General features: G+C 32.6%; 2 protein-coding genes across 2 annotated transcripts; one reads left to right on the plus strand and one right to left on the minus strand.

The window, feature by feature from the left end:
- The first annotated feature begins 932 nt into the window (after nt 1-932).
- LOC125054909 (CLIP domain-containing serine protease HP8-like) lies at nt 933-6,751 on the plus strand. Its single transcript, XM_047657060.1, has 7 exons — nt 933-1,151; nt 1,562-1,695; nt 2,505-2,703; nt 3,269-3,386; nt 4,084-4,271; nt 5,324-5,428; nt 6,372-6,751. The coding sequence occupies exons 1-7, from the start codon at nt 1,088-1,090 to the stop codon at nt 6,707-6,709; spliced, it is 1,146 nt and encodes a 381-aa protein (XP_047513016.1). The 5' UTR covers nt 933-1,087; the 3' UTR covers nt 6,710-6,751.
- Nucleotides 6,752-7,877: 1,126 nt separating this feature from the next.
- On the minus strand, nt 7,878-10,624 carry LOC125054263 (uncharacterized protein C14orf119). The gene is made up of 3 exons (XM_047656013.1): nt 10,503-10,624; nt 10,149-10,378; nt 7,878-9,359 (listed from the first exon to the last, which is right to left on the minus strand). The coding sequence occupies exons 1-3, from the start codon at nt 10,549-10,551 to the stop codon at nt 9,096-9,098; spliced, it is 543 nt and encodes a 180-aa protein (XP_047511969.1). The 5' UTR covers nt 10,552-10,624; the 3' UTR covers nt 7,878-9,095.
- Nucleotides 10,625-12,500: the final 1,876 nt, after the last annotated feature.

The following is a 12,500-nucleotide window of genomic DNA, read 5'->3' on the forward strand; positions in this document are numbered from 1 at the left end:
AGAAAATCCATCGCTTGCAGCAAAGGATGTGTTTTTGCCAGCTGGAAGGAATATTTTCTACACGAATCCTAAATGGTTCTTACTATACTATTGCGTTCGTTAACTGCTATGTGTTAGCTATGCTACATCCGCATTTGATTTCATAAAGCACCCAATACCTATATGATCGGAAATTTTATGAAGTGCATTGGACTTTTATAATCTTCAAATTGTCAACACACTATACCATTGAGGATTGGATCCAGGTATGAGAGTCACTACCTGAAGCCTACACTGCTCGTCCAAACATAAGCTTTTACTTATTAAGGGCAATACCGGAACAAAATCTCAGCAAGCGATTAGAGTCAGTCTTCTGATTCCGTCGTTTCATAATGCTGCGTTTTTAAAAAACTTTTTTCCGCGCACTACCACTATATGAAACCAGTTGCCCAGAAATACGGGCAACCCGTATTTCCAAATCATTTTGACGTAGGGTGTTTCAAGAGCGTCCCGATGCTTAAAAGGCCGGCAACATACTTCTGAGCCTCCTGGCATATTGAGGATTTATAGGCGGCGGTATCACTAAACATCAGGTGAGCCTCCAGCCCGTTTACCTTCTGTTCTACAAAAAATGTGTATTTTTCATCGTAAAACAGTCCCGAGCGAATGGTGATGCCAAAATCTAATTTTCGTCTTCGCTAAAAATGTTAAATTCAAATTCAAATTCAAAAATCATTTATTCACGTAGGTAACACAATGTACACTTGTGATTCGTCATTAAAGAAATAAATATTAATGCTTCTAATTTTACATTTACTGCCAGTTCTCAAATCAAGGGCGTAGAACGGAAGAGAAGAACTGGCAATAAACTCTCCGCCACTCTTTTTAATCGCCATGTTTTTTTTTTTACACAACGTTTGTAAGGAGTTACTCCAATACTGTATTATCTATTCAAGAACTTCTAAAACTTGGTAATTCAGAACGCCATGAATATTCGTGAGGCGCATTTTTCCTTAATATTTGTTATCAAAATAACTGAGGTCATAATAAACCCAGTTGTTGTATATTATCAGTCGTTTATAGACCTGACAAGTGATCTTCCTCCATAATGTGTAAATTGTTTTTAGTCTATGTTTTTACACTGCAAATTATTGTTGGACGCAGCGATAGAGGTAAATATTATTTTTTACTCAAGACTTATTCAACTATGATCATTCCACCTTTATAAGACCGATTGGCTTAAGAAATAGTTAACTTGCAGAGGGTAAACAAATCCAAAAGATTTTACTTATAAAGAGAAAATACATACAAATTCTAGTAATCAATTTTTGTTACCGAAGTTATCCCAAATGTTACAACTTTAGGGACCCATGGTCTGTCTTTTATTATTATTATTAATTATTATTGAGGAGAAACGAAGATTCTTGAGAGTACCACAAAGTTTTTTTTTTTAAATATATCCAAGAAACATATGAAGACTGAGACTAAGAGACTGTAACCCCCAATTGGGCTCATGTGGTCACAGGAGAACACGCTCGGATTAAGACGCATTAAAAATAAATAAAATGTTTAAACCTTTTAGAATGCAAAAATTCATCGTGCGTTAAGTTGGAAGAATGTAAAGCAGCTGTCGCATTACTGCAAAATAGATTGAGTGATATAGCGGTCAATTTTCTAAGAAGCCTCCACTGTGGTTATGATAACAGTAAACCAAAGGTAAAATTACGTTACTATGACATTGTCAGTCATAGGCCGAGACTATGCTTATATATGTCACCGTAAAATTGTAAACACCGTTAGATTGTAATCTATCTCGCGAGATTGTAAACTGTCGAAAGATTGTGAACCTCAACGAACTGGTTACAATTTAACGTATTATTATTCGGTAGTTTGTAATCTATCGAAGTGAAACCGTCAAATTACAATCTTAAAATTGTCAAATTGTTAACTGTCCGAAGGCTGTCCCTGATTGGAGAAATAAAAAATCAGAAGCGTAACAATATTTTCTCCTCAAACATAAATTAAAATTGAAAAAGTAATGAAATTTTCTTTCATTTCATTTCCAACACTAACTTAGTTATCATTCAAACTTCTTTGGTCAATCACAGATTAATTTTACTTCCCAACAATTTCATATACTTAACTAATTCTAAACCTTTGAGTTACTTTTAACACGACATCAATTTACATTCATCAAAACAATCAATTTACATTCGACAACAAACAAACATGGTGGGGCGGGGCATATTCCGTTCAACCAATCAGCGCGCGAGGTGTGATCCGTTTCACAATTTGACGGTTTCACTTCGATAGATTACAATCTACCGAATAATAATACGTTAAATTGTAAGCAGTACGTTGAATTCACAATCTTTAGACTGTTTACAATCTTGCGAGATAGATTACAATCTAACGGTGTTTACAATTTTACGGTGACATATAGATAAAACTAGATTTACCCAAACATGCTTCAAATTGGCATTTCTGAATTACTTAGTAGCGTATAATATATTTTGTTAATTTAGATTTGCTGTCCTATATTGAATGAAAATAATGAAACTAAATCTCAAACGGAATTGAATTCTTATCCAGAACTTGTAAATAAGATGTCTTTGCTTCCAAATGAGACTGTTTGTGGTATTCAATACGAAGATAGAATATTTAATGGGATACATTGCGATATAGATGAGCATTCGTGGATGGCAATGTTGCAATATACAAAACGTAAGTTGTCAATTTCCAGTAAATAATGACTCGGACTATGACCCTTAGCGCAAAGTTTCGGACTCTAAGGGTTTGATTTAGAAACCAACTTTAGCGCGAACTCTAATCTCACCCATTACATTTTTGCCATACAGGAGAGTAGTATACGGTATGTGCGTTTTTTAACATTAAAACATTTGAATATTGAAAATGTATCAACGTTAAACGATTTTATGTGGTCGTACTGGGGACTGTGAATGTAAAACCAAGAACGTGGCTAATTTAATTTAATTGATTGGTCGGACTAAACGACACATCGTGTCACCTATCTGTGATTGGAACTAATAAGAGCAATCACGATCTAATGCTTTATTATTACGTCTATGATTATTCTAAAGTATTTTTTTATCTTTAACTTTTAAAATTATTTTTTTATACAAATTAAAAACCCATGAAATTTTAGTATTAAATAGTGAACAATACGTCTTATTTTGTTAAACAACTTCCAAAAATAATAATCCGAGATAGCTTCCAAAGAATTACATATTTTTTTACAACACCTCTTTTCACTAAGTCTTTGTTATAGGTGAAGACAATAAAATTTTGAAGAAATACTATTGCGGAGGAGTACTTATATCTGCAAATTATGTCCTCACAGCGGCACATTGTGTTAAGGGAGAGATTACGGCCTTGTCTTACAAATTGTAAGTAAACAAGTCTGTTATAAAACGTTCCTACCTGATTCGACCTCGGCTGATTTACTTCGTACTTCGCTCACTCCAGTGAGCTTCCGTCTTGCCCTTCAGGCGATTGAACACCCGCAACGGCCCAAGTCGAGGTCCGAGTCTCGCAGGAGACGCCTTTGCGCTAGTGGCGGAAAAACGCCCATTCTGGCCGAGCTATGCTTGCCAAAACAGCCCGAGCTGAGCTGTAAACGCCCTTAGGTGGCCATAAGGCAAGCAAGCTTATATTCACAAAATGCGACATCGGTCTTTTGTCGCCGACTGTAATACAATGTTTGTACTTTTGAATTTGGCTGTTTCACATTCGTTTTTAATAAATTGCAATCCAGTCCCGTGGGGCACGAGTTTTATAATTGTATTTATAACCGATTAAAAAAACAACTGACTGAAGAGATTATTAATACGAAGTATTTTTTCAAATAACCTATACGCTGTATCTTTGCAGCAAGATATAATATTTGAAATACTACACGGTACGTGTTTAATGGTTTGTTCAGTAATACTTCGTGGTTAATTTCGTTCATCATCCCATTCTCAGCCCTTTGCTTTACTTAACTAACTTAGCCACTAAGTTAGCTCTGGTTTACTATCTAAACTATATGTGTATATTTACGCATATATTTTTTAAACCATGTCTAATAATTATGGTCTATTGTAGGACAAACGTTCGTCTAGGAGAGTGGAACACGTCAAGTGAGATCGATTGTAATTATGGCGACTGCGCACCATCAGTTGTAGATGTAGCCGTAGAAGAAATAATACCACATGAAGACTACAATGCATCCGATTCTAATAATTATAATGATATCGCCCTATTAAGACTGAAGCAGAGCGTTGCATTTAGTGGTATGCCATATTTTCATGCATATTTTTTAGAATTAATTTTTCAAGCTTTTAGCATGGAAACGTACTCATTCGTTTGTTATTTTGTTGACAAGAAGTTAGTAATTTTTGGATAAAGAGTATCTAAACGCGTACGCGTGTCCTCCCAAATTAAAAAAGTAAAAAGTATGTCGTTGTTAAAATAATATATTGTCGCTACTTCTCTTTTCGAAAACACTCTCCTTAAAGCCACTGCCAGCAAAAGAAAACTTGGCGTTAACATACCGAACGACGTTCAGTTTCGTGGTAATTTTGAGGGAAAGGCTCAATTAGCCTCCTAGAAGCTTGGTGTGCCCAGCAAGGCTTCACTCCAGGCCACCGCTTGCAAAGCTTGATGATAAATACAGGTTTTTCCAAAGACCTAAATCACCTAGTCATAAATTGTATAAGCCAAGTTTTCCGCATAGCACCAAAATTAATACCATTTATCATAATATGGAGTTATTTATAATGATTACGTACGTTATCATTTTAAATAACTAAAACTCCATAGAGTTGCAGAAGTCTTTGTTTGACCGCGCAGAAAGTTCAAATATTATTTTTGTATTATTAAAATGAATCTATAAAGGATATGTACCATGAAACTACAATATTCACGCTGGTGACACCTGAGTACTGCTAGACGCTAGTATTAGATAAACCTAAAAACCTCAGGTATAGCATTTCTATAGCCTACTTAATTTCCTAGTATTTTTATTCATACCTAGTCGTTGTCTTTGCCTATACCTTACTACACAATTATAAACGTGAGCATTGAAAACAATTATATTGCGGATCTAGCTACTTCAGGTTACGAAGGTCATGGGGCCCAGCACCCACTTGGTGAAGGCCGTCTTAAACCGCCCGGAAGAAGTAAATCATGAAATGATAAAGGTGTTAAGTTATACTTTGACTGACCTACTGATGCGAGCGCCGCTCTTGGTTGATCGATTTCTGTAGATTTATTGGCTGTTCCATTCGCAGAAACAATGCTTAGGAGGTTGTTGGTTATTCATTTGTTTAAAATTGTCTTTCAGATTTTATCAAACCAATATGCCTGCCGTTCACAGACGATTTAATGAATAGTTCATATGAGGATCGCATTCTTGAGGTGGCCGGTTGGGGTTCGATAAATAATATAAGTAAGTGATAGTGTCAAAATTTATGTAATTATGTATCACCATTCAAAAAAAAAGGGTGCGTGTACTTATGTACGCGCGTAAGAAGTTATACTTCTTTGGCTTTCTTTATTTTTTTTAAATATAATTAATATTTAACGTAAACAATTTAATAATATTTAGTATATTATTCAATTATTAATTAATATTAATAACAATTATTATTTATTATTTTATTATATTATTAATTCAATTTAATAACTTGGTATGTTTCATAACCTTTTAACTTAGTAACACAAAGACCTATCTTTGTGAAAAAACATTGCTAACTTTCTTTGAAAATATAATTAAAACTCCTTTATTTGTTTAAAAGGTAAGTGTCATTATGGTCATTCAAAATTCTTGGCTAACTTCACGCATATTCTATTTCTTTTTACTTGTAGATTGTCTTATTCCCATCTCGCTCGCGTACGCTATAATCACACTGACAACTTTGTGTCACGGTGCGCGCGCAATAGTAAAATTTCACTCTCATCAATTTTTCATAACGCGCCTAAAGAAGTATAACTTCAAAAATTTCTTATTAAATTGTACCTAAGTTAAAATCGAGTAATGGAATATAAATAGTATTGATACATTTTTCTATGAAAAAGATAACAAGCGCTCCATGGCTATTTGATACAAATAGTTCAAATAGAATATTAACAAGCAAACTAAATTAATTATTATCAATATACTGAGCTGCTAAAACCGAAATTATCGTTTTGACGTATACAATTATTTAACTATCTTAAAATTCGTACCATATACGGAGTCTATCTACATAAAAAAATCGTTGATTTTATAGACAACTTAATATAGTATAAACTTAAATATAGTATTGTTGCATAACGTGCGTAACATTTCGCTATAACTATTATACCCAGGTATACTAAATTACTTATTCTTATTTAATTAACTTTTACAGCTCCGAACTCCAGCGTAAAGCTTAAAGCTAAAATACCAGTGTCCACAAATGAGAATTGCAAACGCCTATACCACCTCCATAACATATCCATAAGAGACACCCAGATCTGCGCAGGGGCTGGGAAAACAAATGAAAATTGTTGCAAGGGTGACTCTGGAGGAGGTCTTTTTGGACAAACTTATGGGATACGGAGACCAGGTCGAGGATATGGGAGTAATTGGTTCCTCTTTGGTATCGTGTCGTTCGGGCTATCACCGTGCGGTACTCTGGGATATCCAACAGTATTCACGCGCGTAACTGCCTATAGAGACTGGATACTTTCTAATATCAAACCTTAGTACTATGTCTGACAAATGTACGATAATTTTCTATGAAGTTTATTCTAATGTTTTATTATTGCATAAATAAACTTAAAGTACAAAAAACAAAAAAAACACTAACCTAAATAATTCTTTATATTCCTTATAAACTAAAGAGTTCGCAGTTTTGCAGTTTTTTGGCGGTATGGCGGCCATTTGTAACCGTCCGAAAAGTATGGCATGGTGATTTTCGTAAATGGCTGCACGACGGTGATTAACTGTACAAAAATTAGCCTGGTACAAATGGTAGATTTTCTTTTAATTAACGCATTCGCGTATGGCGGGCTGTAAGTCACACCGGCGAAGGATGGCATGACACTGCCGCCTGTTATTGTTTTATGGACTATCGGAAAATACTAGAATTTTTGTGGAACAAATCGTTTGAAAGTCGTAATTAATCCGACGAGTTCGTTTCATCATTTTTTTTTTTTCATTTCGTAATGAAACCCCTCGAGAACCGCCATACTGGTACAAATGACCCACTATTTTGTGTCACTATCTCCCGGCCTATTTAATTATGGAGCCAAGGAATCACATCCCAGGTTGGCCAAAAAATACCTATAATAAAAATAACACCCGAAAATCGTAAGGGTGCCGATTTTCGGGTGTTATTTTTAGATTTGGAGGTAAACAATTAACAAGGCGCGAAACAATATATGAGGCTGTCCATTCTCCATATTAATTATTTGCGCGGACTGTTAGAAGTTTTATGCTGCTTATCGCTCTTCGTGTTAGTGTTCGACGAAAAATTCTCCTATATATATTGTTATGTCATAAATGGCTAGAGAAACTGTTTTCTCACCACATTATCATAACCGGATTGACATGAGAATAATAACGGAAGGAACTTTAGAATTAATAAGTAAAATTACTTCGAGCACAATTTTACGTTAAATTAATTGTATTTTATTACGTAACTTTTATCCAGCAACGTCGACAGATTTCTAATTAATAATTTAAAGTGAAAAATTGTGATAATAAATAAATAAATAATCTTCTCGAATTAATTTTCGTTCCTTTCGCGGCAATTTTACATCAATTTATTTTTCGAATAATTATTATCAGTATTTTTACGAAACGTTCATAAAAGCTAGAATGACAATATTCCGTGTATACTCAGTGTGGGGTTTCTAATAATAACAACGAATAGCGTTAATACTTTATTTAAATATGAAAAAATTGCCGATACTTTCATTCACACACACATAGCCAGCACCTTTTATCACTACAAAATAATTTTTAATGACAATAAAGAAATATATTAACTTTAAATAAAAAAGGAATGTTCACGCTTGGCACAATTTGTGTTTTGTACTTGTTTGATATTCTTTGGATGCAAGATAAAACACTGATGTATTTGACAATGTTTAAAAGAATTGTAACTTTGCGAGATTCAATTTTAATTAGCTGCATGTTTTCTATTAAATAAACATATATACTTAATTTTCCAAAACTTATCTTAGCAATTCTTGAGTGTCGGAAGGAGTAACTTCTCCTATTCCTAATAAAAATATAATAGACATTGTAAAATAAAACTAAATGGAATGTAGTACATATATGCAATTTTGAAATTTGTACCGACTACCTTTAAATAGGAATGACATTTTAATATTTAATTTCTAAGTCTACATTATACATAATATACTAAAAACTATATACATAAAGATAGGAATGTTATATAAGTGTATATCAATAGACTGCAAATGGCAAGATATATGTTTATAGTATAACTATGTGAATAATTGTGCTTCTTTGCAATAAATATTTGACTATAATACATCTAAAACAAAAAAGGTAGGACTATGCATATCCTTTTCGTTTTGTTTATCTATGAAATAACATTTAAAAAGCCAACATTCAGGCTAAAGTATATAGTTATCCTTATATCATAAGTTCATATCAATTTGGAACTCAAAGATATATTTATCTAAGAAGAAAGTTTAAATATTTATAAAATTAAAAATAGATATTAATTTACCACCAAAAACAGGCCAAATTCACCCACCCACATAAGCTTTTTCTTGTTCATACAGACTCAAAGATCAATCCTTTTTATCTATTTTAACTCACGAAGACTCAACTAAATAGTTATAAAGTCTTCTCTCTATACCTCTAAATATTGTGCTTTTGCAGCATTACAGCTTATCTTGAAAGGAAATGAAAGGTGATCCAATATCACAAATATAGACCCCATGAATTATGTTTAAGCAAAAGTTTGCGGTGTACAAAACGTAATGAAATGAAAGCCAAATATTATTTTTGGATTCATTTGGATTCCATATTGCGTCATAGTATAGCAGATTTCTTTTAAAATTATTAAGAAAATGTGTGTATTTTCTCAATTTCAAGATACCTTGATAATATTTTAGGAAGCTGCTGCAATTTCTACAGCAACCTCTTGTGTTACTAGATTTTCTCCATCTGATGTCTGTTCAGTCGCAGACAACTCTTTATTTTCACTATATTCAATTGTAGAAAAAAACTCATCAATCCCATTTACTTTGATGCCATTTGTAAGAATGTCTTGGAGTTTTTCTCCAAAATCTGGGTCAGTCTCGGTTACTGCCTTAATCAGGCGTTCTTTTTGATCCTCGTTCCACGTTGGATACCATTCATTAAACAGCTTAATCTGTAAAATAAAAAAAGTAAATGAAACCTTATTCTTCAATACAGGGATGTTATGGAGCTCCATAACGGTAACCGAAACTATCGGATATCCGAAATAAAAATATCGCGTCTAAAATCTAAATAAAATGACATGTTTCGACAGGTTTTTGTTGATGGTTTCATTACTCACAAAAAGAATTAAAAAGAAAACATGTAATATGTTATAAGTTAGCATGTGCAATGTATAAAGCTAAATGTTTTTTTACAGCTTTTAAATTTATTGCATTTTTATTTTAATAGATACAACTGAAGAGGTATATAATAGTTACTGACCTATATGACCAATTATAATATGAACTGATAACCTAGAATAATTTAAAGGTAAAACCTTTTTTTACCTTTAAATATAAGTAAATTATTACATACTATTTTTTTTATATTTAACAGTATCCAAAACTAATTAATAATCCGAAATAATTACATATCCATAACCGTATCCGAAACCATTATAATTTTATTCCTATATCCATATCCATATCCAGATCCGAAATATCATATCCATAACATCTCTACTTCAATAGATATAGTTTAAGGCACAATTTTGTTTAGAAACAGCAAAAGTTAACAGATATACCAAAGATCTTCGTACTTATGTCATTTCCATGGTCAAAGTATTGGTTACTTTAATGATTTTAACACTGAAGCCAAAGCATAAATGCATCTCGCCAATCACACCATTTCATATAATAAGATATTCTTAAATATACATTCTTATTTCTTATTCTTAAGTAGGGTTGCAAAAAAAACTTACACGACACTGAAACAAGCTCAGGGGCTTGTCATCACAGGTAAGTGTAGAGAGACCTGCAGTTAGCTGATCAGGTTTATCTCCATGAGCAGCAGCAAGTATTGGCAAGAAATCCTCTCTCTGCAGTTCACTAAACTCTTCAAACCATTGAATCATGTATCGAAGCTGAGCTTCAGAAGTTAAACCTGAACTGGACATTCTCCGATATGTATATCTATGCTCAGTAATAACTGCTGTAAATAACAAAAGTAATAATATTTAAAAAATTCACAGGCAAATATTATTCAATGTTTTTTATCTATAAGAGTTACTACACCTTATTGGTACTAAACTTATTGGTATTGTCAGGATACTTACACTCAGAAACAACAGGCAAACAAACTGCAGATGCAAGAATAAAACTCATTTTTTTTACGATTTACGTTCGTGTTCAACGAAATCTAAAGTGAAACTAAGATCTCAAATGGCTATTAGATCATAGATGTAAATTTATTGACTTTCGATTACATTCAAATCTCAGCAAGGTTAAATAATATGCATAATTTCACCTCTATGTTATATCATACACTGCTGAACTTTCTATTAATCGACTTTCGGAATCCAAGTTATATCCTATACTCCATCAGTAGCTTCTTGAAAACATCATAAGATATGGCTATGTGAAGTTTAATGATACAATAATAATTTTAATACACACCTTTGACTGCTGAGGGTTTTTCAAAATTTAATATTTCTTAGTGTTGCGTAGTCTTTCAGACTTATTAAGATTTCGAGGTTTTACTTTTATCAACTTTGAACTAATGCTCTTTTGCGTTTTTAATTAGAGATTTGAAAACTGCAAGTCAAAACATCAAAACAAAAGCATTAGTAATTCTAAATTCATTAAAATATCTTCATTTTTATCTTCAGGACATTATTTATACTTTGTCGATTTATAAATTTACTTTTTCCACAGATTACTCATATTTTGTTTCTCTGCACAAGTCACAGACATACGTGAAGCTATTTATTTTAAAAAAAATAGCTTCACGTATGTAATTTGAGAGCCAAACTGAACATTTGTTAGAGGACGCAATTTTATTTATGAAACATGTAGGGGGTCAATACAAGCTTAAACCCAAGTTTGTGGGGTTGGCGCCCTTGTGCCCCCGGCCCCCGCAGCCATCTTGGAAAAAAAGATAAAAACACGTTTTTGTTTTTAGGCGATGTAGACTCAATTTTGGCATGGTTGCGGTGCTGCCACGCGAACTGCGAAGCGCACTTTTTACCTCGATATACAGTATTGCTGAATCCGGGATACTTTTTATTTGGTATTTTAAAACAGGTACAATTGGTGGTGAAGCTGTTAATGTCTTTAGCACGAACAAAGCACTATCTTAAAATAATACACAAGTATATATTTATATAATTTATTATATACATAAAACTTGGTGTAAAAACTATTCTAAGTATTTAGGCATAAAACTTTTGACATTTAAGTAAAGACATTTTTAGTCCTCTCGTCTATGCAACAAAAACTGTGATTACTTAATACGTTTATTATTATATTATATATTATTATTATAATAAAGATTTTCTGCAAAGGTTTTCTCTTTACTCTTAGTACTACCTAATTATCACAGACGATGCTTCTATAAGTTTGTGACAAAATTATATGTTCTATAAACTTTAAACTCATAGACAACATATTATAAAGAACACATCATCATCATCTCACACAGATTTAAAACTGTTATGTGACTTATAACGACTAACGTTTTAACAATTTATTTGTTTTCAGGTGCAATATATAACTTTTCTATTGCAATTCATATCAAAAACCTTTTTGTACTTAGTTGTTTTATAGTAATAACCACTTTTATATTATAATCATTATAGTTCGCCTCTTCGTTTGTCTTTCAATTTTAACTAATATTCATAGAAAAATTTGAGCACAAAGCACACTTGTCAAATTGTCATTTGATATAAAAATAATTTGTTCGGCTCCAGCCTAGAATTTCGAATTAGTAATCCGACATCCAGGGGGTAAGCACAAAACCATTCTTGGGTGGGCGAGCAACTCGGCCTCCCTCTATACACGTCTAAGAACTAATTGGTCCTGAATTATATAAAATTATAAATGTTAAATATTTGTTTTTAAATAATAATATTATGAAGTCTGTATTGCTTTTAAAATTCAAAGACAATATTTGTACAAGTTGAACATTATTTGCAGAATTAAATATAATATTACAAAGGAGTTTTTTAATTCTTTCACAAAATCTCCTGTAATTGCTCTAAAAATACTACTAAGATTTTCGTTTCGTTCCCATAAAACGTATTTAAAGATTAGTTTGACTTTACGTTAACGTCCAT

The sequence above is a fragment of the Pieris napi genome, chromosome 12, assembly GCF_905475465.1.
Source record: "Pieris napi chromosome 12, ilPieNapi1.2, whole genome shotgun sequence".
NCBI classification, from domain to species: Eukaryota; Metazoa; Arthropoda; class Insecta; order Lepidoptera; family Pieridae; genus Pieris; species Pieris napi.